The 19,830-nt window shown below is 37.9% G+C and overlaps 1 protein-coding gene across 1 annotated transcript in view; it reads left to right on the forward strand.

Annotated features, from left to right (window-relative positions):
* Positions 1–10,980: 10,980 nt before the first annotated feature.
* LOC125178453 overlaps positions 10,981–19,830 on the forward strand; it is a 38,657-nt gene continuing 29,807 nt past the window's right edge. The window contains exon 1 of the mRNA XM_047882194.1: positions 10,981–12,075. Coding sequence (XP_047738150.1) covers positions 10,981–12,075 — 1,095 coding nt within the window. The remainder of the gene's footprint in view (positions 12,076–19,830) is intronic.

Raw genomic sequence — 19,830 nt, forward strand, 5'->3', positions numbered from 1 at the left:
ATGTAACGTTTCTTTGTTATTAACCTTTGTGGCCGCTCAATTCCACGGTCGGTAACCCCGACCAGCCAGCATCTCGGAAGTGGAGAGAACCTCTTCGCTATACCAGGGCCTCTATTCGCAAAAATCCGCGCGTTTATAATAATTTTTACATCAGCCGTCAATATTGATGAGATCAGCTTCAGTGATTTGCATGAATTGGTCTGGAATTCCAGTTGCAAGAAATAGCTGAACGTTATCATATTTAATTTCTCATGTGGGGCAAATTTCGTAATTCTGTATATTGAACTAGATAATGCATTACCATTTTTTCGGGTTTATATAAATATCTTCCAATTTTCCACTCCAAGCTTTCGTTTGAAATACTCGTTGATCGGTACCTCCGGCGTCACTATATTGGTGGGTCCGTGAACCGATGCAGTTACAATACTTTATGCAGATTAGACATTTCGGTGCGCTGTAAGCTTTCGTTACAGTCATTAATTCTCAAACTGATGATAGCGTAAACAAGCAATTACGTCATAACTAGGCAATGATGTCATAAATATTCATGTCGTATGTGCAATTAAAAAGTTCATACATAGCCTTATGCCCATAATATGGAAAAAATCGAATGGATTAATGTGATAAGGAGCGTTTAATTATTATGAAGATTTTCGCGAATGGATAGGTTATGATAATCAAAACATTTTTCCAAGTTTAATCCCATGTTCTATTACCGTGGGACGGGTGTTTCATTGCCCTAATGCTCGTCATTTTCTTGTTGAATCCACACTGTGATTGAGATAAACGAATGCCATAATTTCGTGGCTGTTATATCTAAAGATTTAACCAAAAATTAAATCAGAAGAGTCAAAATTCTTTGCACTAATTAAAATGCTGGCCTCCGTGTGAGCCACTTTCCAGTGACACACATAGTCCCGTTTGCATTCATGTTTCTTGTGTGACAAAAATTCGGTCATTATTCCTTGACATTTGCGCAGAGACTGCGCTTGGAATGCTGCACAATTAATTACAGCGAATACGAGTTAACTGATGGAGACATTTAAGAAAAACCGAAATATTTGCAAATGGAATTTGTTCTCCGCTTATTTCGCTCCTTTCATTTTAATATTTCTTCAGTGCCATGCATGTCTATATGCATCTTTACCCTGGTAAATACGTGTTTGTTTTTATAAAAGTTCTATATTCTGTATTGTTTACCAATTTCTCGTTGATTTCACTATACAATTTTGAAAGTTTTCGTTATTCTGTTTGTTCTATCAGCTTTGAACTCAAATTTGATTTTGTAACATTTGTAAAATTTTGTACTCTCTTCAGGGTAATTCGAACTTTTACGATTTAATATATCTTAACATAACAAATGTTAAATCACAATAATTCAGTCACTTGCATACAAAGAAAGATTAATATGTGTCATCACTTATCACGGCATCGGCAAAACCAGCTCGAGGATATCAGTGCGCGCATCCAATTAACAGGTTAAACTTCCCTGCTAACTTCCGCCTGCCGCTGAACGCCTGCTTCCCGTAACACCGTTACATCCAGGGCCCAAACTCTGTTCACTGATAAGTAATTGATAATGAGTTCTGATAGCCCCTTTGTTTAGTGAGGCTCTAGGTCAAATATATAGTAATTTTTCTGTGTTTTGTCTGCATTTCGGTGTTTTTACTGAGACTTAGTTAGATTTCATTTACTGAGTTGGGATGTAATAACTTAGATGTAACTTTCATGAACGATTGTAAGAGCAATTCAAGCCACGATTATTCAATCTCAAGAGATTTTCTAAATAGCGGATACTGTGTATATTTAGACGTTTAATCTTTAAATTTGCTGAACAAGCTTAAAGTGTATTTTTCATTCTGCTTTTTCTAATTCCAAGTACACATGAAGAAAATGTCGAATCATGTGAATTTATATCATCTGCTTAGTAACGAAATATTAAAACGAGAACGGGAGGAAAATTCCTAACATGAACCATTGTGTCGTTTGACTTGCTTGGCTAACGGCTTCAAAACGAACTATAAGTCTTCTGTTGCGCTCCGGATGCCACTTTTTCTCGAATAAAAAGAATTCTGGATGTTCTTTTCGACATCATCATCTGGCTTAATATGGTCCGTGTTCTTCATTTCCCTTCAATCTTCACGTAACGGACAAGGTCACAGTTCAGCATGAGCGATCCGCTTCCGAGATTAGCACGGCTGTGTTTTGTAAGAAAATCTTCGTTTTGTTCGGCTTTGTAGGACCCGTTGCTGTACGGAGGTTTGTAGCTCTCATTTGCTGAGTCTTTTATGCCAAAAGGAGCGACATGAATGGTTGTACATTATGAGTTAACTCGAAAAGATTCATTTAAATTGATATAATGTGAGTTTGTAGCTCTCATTTGCCGAGTCTTTTATGCCAAAAGGAGCGACATGAATGGTTGTACGTTTTGAGTTAACTCGAAAAGATGCATTTAAATTGATGTATGTGGTTTACGAATTTTTTAAATTATATTTTAGCTCAACTCATCAAATTGGTCGAGCTGAAAGATCAAGATGAGGCTCGAGCTGAAAATTTCACTTCGTAGAGACAATCGGATCGTAAATTTCAATGTGACCAATATATTGGTGACCAATTCTTACGGCTATTGATTTATTATCCGATTGTTTCATTGTATCTTACATGAAATGTTGAATTGGGTAAGAAATATTTCGTTTGGTAATGCTCTGAAAGTCATTATATTAATATCTGAAGTGTTTGCATTATCTTATTCTCGTTACAGAAATAATAATCAACAATTAAAAAAGGCCACCCATACACTCCAGTTTGTAGAAGTGCCTCCTGCAGTAATTAGTTGTATTATTTAAGTGCTCAGAAATTAGAGGATTGCTGTGAAGAGGTTACCGCTCGTGACCCCAACAAGCGCCAAGCGGGCGTCTCTCGTAGCGCGCGAGAGCGACGCAGGAAGCTTCCATTGCCAGATATTGACCTGATTCCATTCTTTCAAAAAAGTTAAGAGATCGTAAGTTCATCAGCCAATCATTGATGGCCTTTCAAGCAAAATCCACCAATTATAGACAAGAAAATAGAACGTAAGTACTTACGTTGACTTAGCGACCTGTGCTATACGGCCTGGACATATACTTTCAAAAAAAGTTAAGAGATCGTAAGTTCATCAGTCAATCATTGACGGCATTTCAAGCAAAATCCACCAATCATAGACAAGAAAATAGAACGTAAGTACTTACGTTCACTTAGCGAGTTTTGAAAGTGTGAGACCTGATTCGACGGCTTCTATTGCCCTGATGCTGCAGCGGCATGGCTGACACACTTATTCTTGTTCCTTTTCGAGAGTTGCGGGTTCTCTACAACGAGCATTTGTCCCCAACCAGAATCTGACGTTGAATCAACGTTGAATTGAACGTCGTCATTCGAAAAGTTAGTGGGTCAGTTTGTCCAAATATCGACACACTATCTTACGCACAACACGCGCTGAGAACGACCGTAGCTCTTTTGCTGGGCCGATGTTGGTGAGGATGGCTTAATCAAACTCTGAGTGTGGTTGGTTGAATTAACGATGTTTCAATATTGTTTCAATGTGCTTCGCCTGGTTGGGGGCTGCTTTGTTTTGGGGCACGCTGACCTCAATAGGCCTTGGTGCGGAAACGGCGGAGCTGTTTTTTGAACCGCCCTCTCCCCCTCGTACCATTGGGGCTCAGGACTTGTAAATAACGGGTATGCGCGTCTCAACTCACACATGTTGATATTTGCGTGAAATAATTTCTCTCAAACGGTTTATTTCGTTTTTATTTATTTGAACTTTATTCAGGAAAAGATAAATTTCGAGTCAGCGTGGAGTATCTTACATGCAAAATCAACTTCATGACGAAATCCATAGATTCGTTTCAGTGATAATAAATATTTGTACCTATAATTTATGCTCCGGCAGTTCAGATATGGTGTTTTGGTATCTATTGTTGTGGACATTTGTTTCTTAGTGGAGGATTGACAAACCTGTAACTCGCCAATTGTCATTGAGCGCGTTACAAACTGAGGCCGCTTAGTGTAAAGATTGAGGAGTCTTCTAATTTTTTGAAAAACATTCATTCATATTTATGAAATATCTGTTGGCTTCCAGAATTTGTTAAAGCTACATTACTGATACCTAGAATCTATAGTAGCATGATTCACCGCTCCTGTAGAACGAAAGAAAATAATAATTTAAAGTTTAGAGCCATTATTACTTTTTTCCGTTTTAATCGCAATCACATAGAATTACATTGTAGCATTTTTCAGGCTTTTATCTTGTAAGATGAGTTAAACTTAATTGAGGATTTCGCGACTTTAAAATTAGTGTCAAACTATTGATCTAACATTTCACTAATGATATTTTAGCGCGCGTAAAGTATCACTGCCTCCTGTAACACTTATGAGCTTCAAGCCAGGCTGAAATTGTCTCAACATTGACAAATGCACAGTAGGAATTTCTCGTCTCATGAAGCACGCATTGACGTGTTCAGTGCACGCTCTAAACGCTCGGCCAGAACGTCTGTTCAGGGCTGAGTTATATGCACACTCACCTACTTATACCTCTACTTAGCGGCCCAGTCACCTACTCTTACTCCTGTAGTTTCTTTATTACCCTTCAAACGAAGATACCTTTTGATACCTTCAAACGAAGATACACTCAGCTGATTCCGCCTCCGCCTGGCGACGCACTCTACTTCTACCTCTACATGGAGGCACACTCTCCTACTTCTACTACTACTTAGCGGCACAGTCACCTACTTCTACCTCTACCTGGATGGATCCTCACCTACTTGTATTTCCACTTGGCCGCACACTCGTTTACTTCTGCGTATATTAACAGTTACGTTTCTACCTCAAACAAGGAATGATTGGATAGTAAAAAGTTGATGCTTGCGACCGTTTCAATGGAACGAGGAGATAAGTAAATTGTGAATGATAAATGTTAGGTATGACCAAATGAAAATGGCCAGCTAGTCTTAAATTTAAACTCTTCATTTAGTTTATTAAAATTTGAAATTGAATTCTTCTATTTAGCCTCGAATGGACTTGGTATATTCCATGGATAAATTGCAGCGAAATTCAACTTTTCGGCTCCGATTGTTTGGCCCCAATTTGTTAATTTGGCCCCAATTAGTTGAACAAATTATTCTGAATAATATAATGCTTCTGGCATTTTCTGGTCGTGACCATAGGAGAAAATTCTGAAAAGAAATGCAGTTAGTTAAATTTAAAGAATTTGCTTCTGCTAATCTGGCTTGTAAATTGAGCTATGACTTTAAACCGTAACGAATCGTGATTCTGACAATGGCATTCAAAAGCGAGAGACATGACATAAAAATATTGTATAACGTTCAGTGAATCATCATTTCTTGACATAGAGTGACTAAAGCTTCGTTGTGAAGATCAGCACCTGTCCATTACGATGTCATCGTTGGTACTCTTGCACTGCTCATGACTGCAGGTTGCGTGTAACTAGTTTTGGTCTTCGACCTGGACCGAGTTTCTCGTATTTCTCTAGGCAAGACAAACTCAAACTCGCTTCATATTTTTTTTTATATCCTGTGGTCATGATGGGAATTCTTTTTATTTTATCGTTTCGTGACTGCAAAGCCGGCGTATCGTTACGGCTATATAATACACCGCATTCGTTCCAGGTGTCGCTTGCGTTCGTCGGAAGATTCAATTAGGTTTTGGTGTTCAATTATTGAGCGAATCTTCCGCGTGAAAGAAGCGAAGGTTTATTAATGCAATGAATTGGAGCTCTCATGCACTTGATGAGATCTCAGAGAGAAATTGAGTGGATTCAATTTAATTTGATGCTCCTAGCATTTCCAAGTTTGCTTTAATTCTCTCATTTGCACTCGTAAATCGATACATATATAAACATGAATTCAGGATAACGATTGTGAACGATTGTGAGCATTTTTGAAGGATGAATATTTTTCTGGAACTGATTTTATGAGAAGAACAGAAAAAAAACTGGTTGAGGTTTTACCAGAAATCGTTATGGACATAATGATGATTTCCATAACCGTACATCGTAATTTGCGAATTATTTCTCATAGCGAAGTAAGTTTTTACGTTAAAATACGAGTGTTTTTCCTTGTATATGCAACACTAAAGCCATACTTTGAGTGTTTTTCTGACGTATACAAACAAATGTTAAAGCCATACTTTGAGTAGGTTCCGCCGTATGCAAACAAATGTGCAGGCTTCTCGCTCTCTAAACCCTGTGATCATTGAGTAGTACAAGATCGCCTCCTGATTGCCACCTTGTACCTGACGCAAGACTGTCCATTGCAGCGTGTCATGCTGGCGTTTGCATACACACCATCAGCTTTTTGAGGTCTATCCATATAATGAAGGACACAATCATTGCATGTGGGGAGCGACGATTTGATCGCAATGACTTGCGTGTATCATGCGACCAGCTCCTGCATGCCTGTTTTTTATTTTTATTTTTGTCGCATTGAAATGCATGCAAGTTTTTATTTTTATTTTGTCGGATTGAAATTCATGCCAGTTTTTTTTGTCGCATTGAAATTCATGCCAGTTTTTTTTGTCGCATTGGAATAACGTCAATAAGCATGATTTGCTCGTTATATTACAATGAGTTGTTGATCCTATGAATTAAATTTGTTTTCAAACTACATGAATGTTTTATACAGATTATTTTCACTTTAAAAAAAATGACTCGGCTATCTAGTCAGAATTCGACGTGTAATCTTGTGTAGTTCGACGATAAACTATTGAATTAATCGCTGCCGCGAAAGATTAATCTGTTCCATATAAATTGGAATTACCTGCTATGCATAGTTCATTCGAAAAATTATTACAGCCTGCGAAAAATAAAAAATAAATTAAAATTTTCGTTGTATTTTGTAGGGAATTTGCTGTTTTTGCGTTCTTTAAATATTACAATATTTTCAAAGATTAATCTTAATTTTATCAACTAGAGGTTTTTACAAAATTTTAAGTATTTTTAGTTCTTAGAACTTCTTCATTATTTTAAAAATATTTGCAGGCCTGGCTCTGAATTTCTCAGGCCGTGTTCGTTGTCATTGGTGGCTAGAATTTCTTCCAAGATGTCCAGTCGTCCGTTGAGGGAAAATTTCGTGCGACTTGTGGCCAGGCTGGCTTTATTTTACGCAGTCACGGGAAGGGATCACATAATTTTTACTTGCCGATGCCTCGATGTCGAACGGACTCTTGGGTTCTGGTCTCATTGGTTGATTTTTCATGGGTTGTGGTGCTCAAGATGAAATTAATTCCAAGGCTTAATTTCTTCTGGATTTGGAATTACGGAAACACCTTTTTAGTTAATACAAGCTTAATACGTCTGGAGTTTGAAACGTTTGACTCTATGCGCAATGTAATTTTTATTTCAATTTTATCATCTAATTTGGTGTTATCATATATTTTTGTTCTTGTGATATTTGATTTTTATGAATAACGTGCAACCATCATTGTCCTGTACCTAATTAGCAGCCTTAGCTTTTGGAAATTACATATCTTTATGAAGACACTATAGTTCCATCGTCCCTCTGGTTTCATGTGTTAAAACCCAGAAATTCGAACTGATTCTGGTTAAAATGCTGTGTAATATCTTCAGCTTGCCATCAGCAATTTACGGGTCGCCAGTGGTCAATAAAAAATATTTTTGGTAGCTCTTTTCCGCCTCGCTTGCTTCTTCATAGTTTGTGAGACTAGTATAAACAAATTATTTGTCAGTTATCTGATTTTCAGTTATTTGAGAAGAAGTTTGAAGTTGTCTCAGTTCCACAAGGTCATTGTGTGGAGCAGGCAAACTGCAGCCGTGTAACCGCATCCTGCATGTGGGTGCTCCGCTCTCAGCCCAAAATAATTGATCATAGAAATACGCTGTCCTGCAGTCACAGTTTCCTATGAGCCAGCACACTATTTGACTTCCAGATATTGCACCCCACATACTTTAATATTTTTTCTGATATTGCTTCTGGACAAGCTAGTATGCAATAATTTTTCCGTTTCTTGACAGTTTAATTATTATTCTTGCAGCTGTCGTGGCTGCTACGGTCTATTATACTTGTTATATTTCTCGACCCTTCACTGCTCTGATATGTGTTTTTCTCACCGCGCAGCCATAGCATGAGTTACGATGTGGTCTCTTAATGTCAAGTTCACTTACTAAGTTTATATTCGTTTGGCTTACCTTGAGATATATTTGCTTTATTATTATGTCGCGTGTCTCGGAAATGTTCCGGTTACTTTTCTCGAGAAATTAGAGTTTCCAGGATCTCTATTAATTTCTGAACTCAATGAATAGGACTATCGTTTAAAATAAAGATTAGTTTTTTTTCCCACGTGTAGCTGTCACCTAGAACTGTGTGTGGCTTGGATCACCAACGATTCATTATTGCACTATCATCTTTAATTCTCGTTAATTAAATCGAACTTCTTCCAAACAAATCGTTCCAAAAGGTGGAATTTCAATTATTTAACACCATGTTTATAATCGCTGCAAACTTAGATTTATTTAGTTGTGCTTGTACAATTTTTTATGAACTCAAATACGTTATAGTGAATGGTAAGAAAAGAAGGTTAATAATTTGTTATCGTTTCCAGTAAGCACCAATCATCATAAAACTCTCATATTGTTGTCATTCGGACAGATATCTGTCTTAGCTGGGTTTTTCGAGAGTAATTATTTTCTCTTGTATTTGCTTTTAATTTCGTTACTGTTGCTGGTTGTTCTCGTTTTCGTTTGGTTCGCCTGCAGTGCAAGATTGATTGCCGTTCCGGACAATCAATTTTTTCACGCACCGCGGTCACCTTGTGTCATTTTGTCCCGAACGACAACCGCCTCGGAGAGCTGCTCCATTGAACAAAGTTCTCCTACATATACCATTATTTATTTGTTGACTATATATGGTGCTTTATAGTCACATGTTCGCACCGCGGTCACCTTGTGTCATTTTGTCCCGAACGACAACCGCCTCAGAGAACTGCTCCATTGAACAAAGTTCTCCTGCATATACCATTATTTATTTGTTGATTATGGTGCTTTATAGTCACATGTTCGCATCGCGGTCACCTTGTGTCATTTTGTCCCGAACGACAACCGTCTAAGAACTGCTCCATTGAACAAAGTTCTCCTGCATATACCATGATTTATTTGTTGACTATGGTGCTTTATAGTCACATGCTCGCTGCACTCGGACAAAACTGGTCATTGTGGCCGAAACTATCAATACTCTCTGAGAATAATTTTCTCGGCTCTCCGACTCTAATTGATGTTAGATCTTCGATCGCGCTTATGCAAACGCTTAAACAGTATAAATAAAAAGAGTTTAACACTTTTATTTGGCTGCTGTTTTGTTGAAAGTAGCCATACATTTTATTTTTGGCACCCTTGTTGTTGACAATGGTTGGACAGGACAATAGCTTGTTATTTTTGAACTGCCTCTTGCAGATGACCTCTGCGGGAGCAATTGTAGATTGTACCTTAACAATGGCGACCGCACAATAGCTGAAGATTGAGTGAGACCTTCGCACTGTGGGGTCATCTCATATATTATAACTTTTACTGAAAGCGCGTAAGATAGCAAAATTTATTTGATCATCATTCGAAGAATTAAAAAAAAAAATTTTTGCTTAATGAATTGTCTTTTGTTTCTGACCACTGTAGCTAGCGTCTCTGACTTTGATGCAGGAGCATGCAGAGTTAAAAAAATCTAATCTGTTTTGTTGTATATATATATTTTTTTACTGCAGCACCTTTCATTTTAAATCAATTCTTTTGAATGTATGAAGGGAATTTAAAATTGCTTTTAATATTTAAAGTAATTGTGTTCGTACTTCTCTCATTGGAATTGCAGACTTATTAATTCTATCCCTGTTCATAATTGAAGCATGTTCAATTTTTGGACGTTCAAGTCGGAATATTATGATGAATCTTTTGAGTGTATTAGTTAAACCAGAACATAAATTGGAACTGCGTTTCAAAATGTATTTTTGGGGCAATTTTGTTTTGTACTGACCTATTAGCAAAGTTCAGATACATACGTTGATGTTTTTTTTTTTTTTATTTGATTTAACAACTTTTTTATTTAATAATGAAAGTAAAATGTCTTTGAAGTTTCGTGTTGTTTAGTTTCTTTCTAAATGCATCGCTAGTCCCTTAATTCACTTCTATTTACTTACGCGCACTTCATAGAGGTACTCTTTTATAGGCGTACTCTCTTCCACAAATATCACCTAATTACAAAGGTAATAATGCATAACTTATTCCATTCCCTAGAGAACTGGAAAACTGGTATTTCGTCCCACAGAGCTTTTGTGTGAGGGTTGGTTGCGCTGTATATAATTACTTCCATGCCACGCATTGAAATGTTAAACCCAGAATTTGCATGAAATTTCGTTGGTTTGTTCGAGTGCTAAGAACTTAAACGAGCTCGTTCACCAAATTGTGAACGTTTCAAGGCACAGGAAAACTATCGTACATTTTTTGAAGAGCGATTTTTGAAATATATTTTTCATTTACTCCATACAGGAACATATTGAACTATGAAACGACACCTAGAGGCTTACAGGTCGCGAATAATTGCCTGCACATTTCCGTGATTTTTTTTTAGTTTGATCAAATGTGACCTGCGGTGACAAGAAATAAGGAAGTGTGACCATGTGGCTCACGTTTGATGACGTGTAAAGGGTACTTTTTCTTTCTTTTGATCCGCACATTTTTGGCCTAGGAAAATGGCTAGAAATGCACATGAAATGATGATTTAAGTGTAATGACTAAAGAACAATTCCACAAGAATGGTTTCTATTTTATTTCTGCCTTTATGGCAGACTTGAAAATTAATGCAGCGAAAATTCTAGTGGTGCATCGGGGTTAAGTCCTGATCGCGGACAAAGCCAAGAAATCATTGATGCGTGAAATGAGTAATTAATTCTTCACTGAAACAATTCTCCGATGCAGAAAGTATAACCATGGCCCCTCTGCACGCGAGCAGTTTAGAGCTCCGTTTTGACAGCAGCAAAGAGGACCGTCCCCTCGTGCGAGGGCCGGCCCGGGTACACAAAGAGGACCGTCCCGTTGTTCGAGGGTCGGCCCGGGTACACAAAGAGGACCGTCCCGTCGTGCGGGGGTCGGTCCGGGTAAACAAAGAGGACCGTCCCGTTGTGCGGGGGTCGGCCCGGGTACATAAATCTTATGGCGAGGGGGTCACGAAAAAACTGGGGCTACCCCGTCGAAGTGATAGCTTCCGACGTCAAGAACGGCTCTTCATGCAGCGAAGTGATGCTTACCTCACCAATCGTGACCTAGCGGCGCCCAGAGTTAATTTCAGAGCCACGGCGTCCGCGCATCTTCAACAAAAACAGGAAATCCGAAGAAACGGCGACTACCGCAAGAGTTTGGTCCTGGACCAAAAAGTTGAGACACTCTATGGATATGTCAAGAAACCTGTGATTCCTGAGGTGGATTACTTGACCAATGAAGAAGTGGCTACGTTGAGGAAGAAGTCTTTCATGGCTTCCAGCCAGAAGTTAAGCCTATTTGAAGCCAGTAAATCGGGAGTTCTTCGTGATTCTATCCACAGACATTCAAATCTTAAAGCCGCCAAAAGCTTCGGAAATCTTACCAAACTGAAATCCTCCGTCAAGTTAGAAATTCATTCAGACACTAAGAGTAACCCATCCAATTTGAAATCCGCCTTAAAACTGAGCAAGTCAGACACAAGGTTGAACTCAAAACTGGAAGTTCGTTGGGATTCTGATTCTGAAAGCAGAACAGAAGCGCACAGTTCATGGCGTTCTGACTCTCCAAGGCCAGGTTCTAAAGGAAGCTTCTATTGCAATGGTAACAAATCTCCGTCACTGAGCCGTAATAAAGTTGGCGTATCTAAGTCGCTGCAGAAGACTTCGAGCTGCAGCAGCAGCAGCAGTCCATTGTTCGTTTGTAAGCGCAGCTCGTTGTGCTACACCTCAGCAAGAGCGTCCAGTTCACCTGCCAAGAGAATTTCAAGACACTTCATCCCGAGAGCCAAAATCAGAAACTTGTCCTCGCCCAACGCTACTCCCAAGGTAATTTCCTCGTATTCTCACTGTTGTTTAAATTTTTTAGTGTGTGCGCAACATTCTTTTTATTATTTAAACTGTTATTCATATTTATTTATGGAAAAAGTTCAAATGATAATGCAAAACCTGAATTGCTTGCTGTAATTTTCAAGCGAAACAAAAATCTCAAATCATTTGAAGTTATCCTCGTGCAGAGCATTCTATAGAGCTTAACGCATAGTAAAATTAACTGTTTATGATGCATATTTCTCGGGCATAAAACTGACCTCGCACTTCGGGGACGCTGTGGCGTGAACAAGTGACCTTTATAGGGGATGCAGGGGTGGCCTTGTCTTCCCCAGCCTCCTCACTCATGTTGGAAGGATGCGTGGCAATTGTACACAACTAAATGTAATGCACTGGAATTATAGCCGCCTTATAGTAACTGCATTTCTGTGAGGTTGTCTGTACTAATCCAAGCAAGTCCTGCAACGCGGAAGGATTATAAGTCTTGTGGATAAGTCGGAGTGCCCATAGCCGGATGTCGCCCTCGATCGGCAATTTCTGCGGTGAAGCACCCCAAGCATTGCTTGGGTGCTGTAAAGCCTCGTTGATATGACCGTTGATGACCGTTGATAACCATTGATATGACCGTTGATGACCGTTGATCACCGTTGATATGACCGTTGATATTTCCATCGTTCTTATAGTTGAGCGATCTACTGCAGTGCACGCCTATTGGCTATTTTCATGAACATTAGCGGATTTCGGTCCTGATTAAAGGATGATTTTCATTAATTGTGTACCATAATTAGTTTTATCTCATGATGTGTATCTGAGGCACGTGTTCCAACAATTGTCCCCAAAGTGTCTCGGAATTTATCTAGTAAACTCCCATCCATCTTCGTTGAGTTGTTGATCTTGGGTTTTTGCTCCAATTTTAGCCACCTTGTTATCTAATTTAGTATCAATTGTCAATGGGTGCGAAATTTCAATACATTCTTGCCTAAACCTTATGAGAATCCCCGAAAAATCAGAAAACGAATGAATCGCAAATATTTTTTGAGTGGAGCATAATTTCTCTAACAACGAATTACCCCTAACAGTAAATTTCACATTTACTGCCTCTGCTCACACAAAAAACTAATAAGCCTTATGTGTTCTAGATTAAAAATTATAAGGTTCCTTTGAAAATATAAAAATTACTAGGGACTGTCTCAACTAAGATGGTATCATTATTAGACATTCACGCTAACACGTGATGGTAAAACATGACAGTGATGATCAGTTGTAACCCTGAACAAAACTGTTGTTCCTTTTGTAACTGATTATCGCATGCATGGTGGCGTTAATCGGCTCACAATCTTAAATTCTATTACAGAGTAAACTGAGTGCATATAAATTAGTGTCAAAAGCTCTGGTGTCAAATTTAATTTGTATTGTTGCTACGTAAGTCACCCCTGTTGCATTCTCAAGTCTTCTCACCAAAGTTTGGTGACGCATTTAAAGTGAACAGAATTTGCTTCGCCCAATTTTCACTTGTTAATAAGTGTTAGATTCGCCGATAGACACGCTGTTCATTTTAAGTACGAAAGCGAGTTAATGTATATGAGCGCCGTGTATTGTCTCATTAACAAGAGTTGAAAGTGTTCTGTAATTGCAGTGAATTGTGACAGCCACATTCAGAGTTGCAGCGTCACAGTCGGTGTTGGAACGTTTCCTATAGGGACGTCATTTTGCACAGCTTTCTCCATAAGTGATCTAATTTAGGCAGCCTGTTACCTCATACTAACTCTACTATATGTAACTGAAATTGTATGTTTTTTTGACATAATGATAGTCTCGGTAAGTAATTGAATACAATTAGATCGGAATGAATCGTCGCCCATAAACGCTTGTCGAATAGGCGGTAGTTTGGCTGAGATTTTAAAATCCATAAATTTAATCACATCTGATTAAATTTATTGATTTTAAAATCTCGGTCAAACCGGCGTTATGGCTTGTCTACTGTAATTGAAATCTACGTAGTATGTGAAGTATAAACAATACGAATTATTTTTGACGAAATTTACAAATTTTTCCTAGTGTGTAGTACGCAGGCTATTGTGCGTAGCCTATAGCTACATATCGCAGTTTGGTTCTAGTGGAAAAAATTGAAACGTGTTTGCTAGCATCATGCACAAGTTGCCACAGACACACCCATCATCATCCATGATAATGACGCGCCTCTATCAGCCTCAGAAGCCTCTCATCTTCTTCACAGTAACCAACATCGCATGCCTTGTCTTACCGTACAGCACGTAAATGGTAGACGTTGCGTGGTGTTGTTGTGTCAAGGAACTTTACAGCGTTAAAGCATTGCTATGGAGGAAATCATACTAGGGATTAGCCTTGAAACGCGAAACAATATCCGATTCTATAGATCTATTAAATATTGTAAGTCATTTCATTAAAAATAAGTCTTGTAATCTCTATTTTTGAATGTGACTGCAAAGAAACATGAAATTTCACAACGATCAAATCTCGTGCTGCTCCCTGACTAAAGAAGTTAATGAAGCCTATAAAAGCTGCCCAAAATTTATTAAGCCTTCAAGTTTGAAACTCTTAGAAATAAAGACTAAAAGTAAATAAAGAAAGAAATTTCAGTAACTTAGTATAAGTCCGTAAGTTTTTTCTATATATTTCATAAGTATTTATCGCCCGCATTATTTCATCAAAAGGTTGATCCGGTACATTTTTTGTCTTCCTTTATAAGGTATATTTATCACATGCTTTCGATTGCAAAAATGTTTCCTGTTTCTCGCTTTGTTATCACGAAATCTGTCCTTCGTGCAGCAACGGATTCCTTACCGCGCCTGCAGAATTGTTCCGTGATCAGGCGGTTGTGCGAAGTTTCTCTCTCGTCATAATAACATCCATTACAATAGCAGGAACTTGGCAACAAGCCTCTATGATGGTAATACTTATCATCCTTCCAGACGACGCGTGGTGGCCATTGTTATCTCAGCGATTCATTTGATTTTGTCACTACAGAAGTGGGTATACTTGGAGTACAATTAGATTATGTTTGGATTTTTGTATTCATCATTATTATTTGCTTGTAATTTATTACAAGTGCAAATCCATCTTGGTGCGCTATTGTTTTTCAGCTATTAATTCGATCATAGCACAACGAACTGTATTGCAATCGTAGCACAAATCCTTCACTACAACGTGATTCCGTATTATCTAAGGTACCTATCGTTTTAGAATGCTGCATGCATGGGTATTGAAATTCTCAGTCGTTATCGCCTTACGATTTATACGTTTCTCACGCGTTATGTCTCTATATATTTTCCTTTCTATACCTGGCGTTTGCTATAAACTTAATCTTCGCGGCAACCATCATCAAATAAAATAAAGTTATTTTCATGCTTTTATTCGCAGTCTGTTTTTCTTATACATATTCTGCATGTATGTATTCTTATACATATTTCTTTCTATATACACATTCTGCAAATTCAGCCTTTTTTCGCTATTCTTTCGCTAACATGGGTTACTTCACAGAACCATTTCTCGGACGCGTTCTGCTAAAATCCGTCGAAATTAATTACGCGATCCTTATGGTTTAAATATTCGTATGTGATACACTGCATGTAATTTAATAATAAAAAAATATTTATTAATACTGTGTTCGGCGAGTGTGAGAAAAATGCCCCTCATGTGCACTACTTATCACCTTATTTATTTCAATCTTTATCATGCAGCATGCTTCGCTCCTAAAGATTTAACTTTAATAATATTGTTTTTTCGCGCGTTTTATTAAACTGCCCTGCAATAACCAAAATTTCTCATTCAATAAATTTAACATTATGTGGCTCCAGCTCTATCTTTTTCATTCCGCGTTGTTATTAAACACCACTCATTTTTGTTATCTAACTGAACGGCTGCGTGCAGCAAAACCTATTATATGATGCAGTAGAACCTTTACGTGGTGAAGCTTAAAATTTTCTGCATGCTGGAGCGTGAATTTGCTTAATATTGACAACAATAAGTTTCAATCAATCCATACAACAAGCACTGAACTAACATGTGCAACAAAACAGACATGTTTGCGATAAATTATATACACCTAGACCTATACTCTCAAAAAAGTTTAGAGATCGTAAGTTCATCAGCCAATCATTGACGGCCTTTCAAGCAAAATCCACCAATCATAGACAAGAAAATAGAGCGTAAGTACTTACGTTCACTTAGCGAGTTTTGAAAGAATGGCCCCTGGACGTACGGCATATTCGTTATAACAAAGTAATTATTTTATTGCTTCATCGGTCAGCATAATAATAATAATGATAATTACATGTTATCTTAACATTTAACAATAGAGAAGTTAAGGGACAATAACCGGAAGACAATAGTCAGAGAAAATCGCTTCCGAGCGTCAATTCACAGCCCGTTCCTTCAATATACCGGCCGATGCTCCTTATATGCTTATAATGTATGTTAACTGCGTATGTTTGTTAATGGTGCTAACGATTCCGTAATTTATGCGCTGTGAATATATTGCAATTAAATATCTGTTCACATCTAGCGTGAATTTGTTTACATTGCTAACGAATACATTATACAGTTAACTTTATCGGATAACTTGAATTCCTTGTTATAAGAACGCTCAAGCAGATCATCTTAGCCATTTTTTTAGTCTGATGAATTATTATTATTTCGCTTTTTCTGGCTAATTTGTTAAATGAACTTCAGTAAAGACATGCAGTGGTTTAGATGTGTCGAGCTTACTTTACGATGTAACTGACCTCGAAACGTTATCGTATTAATCAAGCACAATGATCGAGTCGATGTTTGAGGCGAATGCAAAAGTTAAATCGGAAATGCCAATTAGTTTTATTCGCCTGCATCCCTTATTGAAATTTGTCGTAGTACTGTTAAGCTTGCGGTCAGCATTTTCGAGCACAAAATTTTCGAGACGATTAACACAAAGCAAAACAAGAGTATCTGAACATGAGACACATTTCCTTGGGCATGACACTTTTATGAGGTGATGCTGCATGCTGGCCCGTGTATATTCCTATATCCAAGACAGTTAAATGCATCAAGTTAATTTTGCAATACTGTTGGGTGAGTGAAGCTCTTCCAGATAATTTATATATATATATGTGTGTGTGTCTTCCTCAATACTGTACTGTCTACATTTCTTTTAACCATTGCATTATTTATCTGCTTTACTGAAGCATAACCCTACCATATGACGAGCGCCGTTGCTTACACGTCTATTTAATCGGGGAGCGATCGTGTGTTGCTTAAGTGGGGCTTCATTTACCTCATTAAACGATTCACGCAGAGATACGCTCTGTATAAATCCTGGAAACGGCGTTATGAAACACAATTAAACTTGAGAAATTTGTTGCTTCCATGCTTTACTTCTGCCACTGTTTTTTTTTTTCGTTCGCTCTGTGTTAAGGTTGCGTTTCGTCTCGGTCTCTTCTCGCAACGATCCCGATAAACTGCATTAAATCTGCGATGTGTGTGAGAACCACAGCAGCGTTACGTGACCAACGCTGTGTGAATTCCGGCTGAGAACCAACGCTTCTCACTCCCGGCTGCTTCTCCCTTTGCGGTTGGTCTCTACTGCTCTGCCAGTCTGTCGTTTATTCCATTTTCATTAATGTTCTCATTAATACGATATGTCTGTTTACATTCTACTGCTCAATTTTTAAAAATTTTCGTGAGAATTTTATTATCAACGAAACTGATATTTCTAGGTCTGATTGAGTTTAACTGCTGACTTGCATATTGATATTAGTAAAAAAGAATCACTATATACGCGCCGGCGTCAGTGAACGATGACAATAAACATCATTAAATATTTATTGAATTTACCGAATTTTATCGAACCGCATTTTATTTCATTTTTAATAAGCTTCCAACGTCGTAGAAATCCGATGTGAAAACGTTGTGAATGGGGTGAAAACGTTGTAAATTTTCATGGAAGTGAAAAGTTTAAATCAAGTGGATTAATATTTTAATACAATTAAATCACCTGAAGTTTCTTGGAGTAGAATCACACGTTTATTACCTAAACTGGAACTTAGATTTTATATCATTGAATAACTCTACTGCTAAATTTAACGCCTTCTTTAATAATTATAATTTCAGACCGCAGGAGCGCCTAAGATTTTACGATTCTTCCGTTTGTGACCCTCGTTTCTCTCGCTTGTTACTCGGGATCGATTCGAAGAGAAGGAATATTGCGTCAACGGAAGCCAAGTTTCAAGATGTCACTGCGCATCATTATACCTAACGCACGTACTAAAGACGTACGCATCGAAGCTGTACGCAGTAATGACGTTAGTTACGCGTATCTTTTTTTATTCTTCCCGCACGTATCGTTTTATGTTCTTCTCGAACTCTCACCGTCATAGATCTTTGTTTATTCCGCGTGTTATATACAAATGGAGATTATTCCTTCGCAATCTTCATTCATCATCCGTTGTTCCGTTATTACGTTAACGTTGTTTCCGCTCGCCTGCTCCTCCACTTACCTCGGTAACAGCTTCTAATGAACCGCAGATACGTTAGAGGATCGAACTCGCAATCCCTACTGAGGAAAATCCCGTAGGGATTTCTTAGGAGTAAAGAAAATTAGATTGAAGTAAGTTTTAAGTCCCTTCTGAAGAAAACCCCGTAGGTTGCTGATACGTTCTTAGCAGTAAAGAAAATGAAATTAAAGTAAGTTTTAAGATAAAAAATCGTAGTTGAATTGGTTAATTCATACTTTGCCAGTTAGTCGTGCGGAAATTTTTTTTAGATCTGCGCAAGCGCTGTGAATCTGAAAGCTCCCACTACATTCCCTTGAATATTATTATTTACTTTGAAGATTTCGCTTATAATGAAGGAATTTGGACATAATTAACATATTTATAAATATGTTCCAGCTGGTATACAGCTGCCGCTGGAATATAGTAAAGAGAAGCAATCATGCTTGGGACCTCATCGTATTTCATTTCTATTGTTTTAAAATCACCATTACTTCAAAGTTTATGAGTTTTCTTTTTAAATTTCCAAACCAACTCGCAACGTCACGTTCGAGATCATCCAAAAGTAAATCGGTAAAATACCATCTTAATTTTTAACTTTTTTTTTGTCGCCAAATTTGGTCATGACTTCTGTAACTAATTAAAAAAAGCAACGTTAAAAGTTTTAATAGAAATAGGAAATATTTGCATGCACTAATTATTATACTTGAATTGGAAAAATCTCTCTGTATTCATCATGGACGTAGAGACAAATGTTGAAGATTTTGATACAACGAGCTTCCTCATCGCATCTCGGTGAAGGAGTCACGCCGGCCATGTCTTAGCCATCAAATAACGGAGTTCGTCTCGACGTCACAGTCTGTAATGGTAATAAAATCCCTTCATGACTGACATACCGCCGGCCTTGAGCTTGCTTCCGCGCGTTATAATTTTGTTTAACTTTTGTAAACATATCTTTTAAGTTTTTGTCTTGCATTAATGGAAATCTAATAAAGAGGAAATGTTTTCCATTTAAGTGCATCTGTTAAGGTTCTTTCACGGTCAATATTAAATAGCTGACGAACGTCTCGAGCTTACTCCATGCCGGATTAAATTGTGTGTCGTGAAGTGAATGTGCTCGAAATATATACCTATATGCTTATTACTTTCTGATGTGACCTGTTGACATTGCTCAAATGTGTGTTCGTACATATATTAATTTACTATCATCAGTCGGAAAATCTTGGAAGCGTGCGCGCTGAAACGTAAAATG

The sequence above is a fragment of the Hyalella azteca genome, unplaced genomic scaffold (assembly GCF_000764305.2).
Source record: "Hyalella azteca isolate HAZT.00-mixed unplaced genomic scaffold, Hazt_2.0.2 contig9865, whole genome shotgun sequence".
Classification (NCBI taxonomy): domain Eukaryota; kingdom Metazoa; phylum Arthropoda; class Malacostraca; order Amphipoda; family Hyalellidae; genus Hyalella; species Hyalella azteca.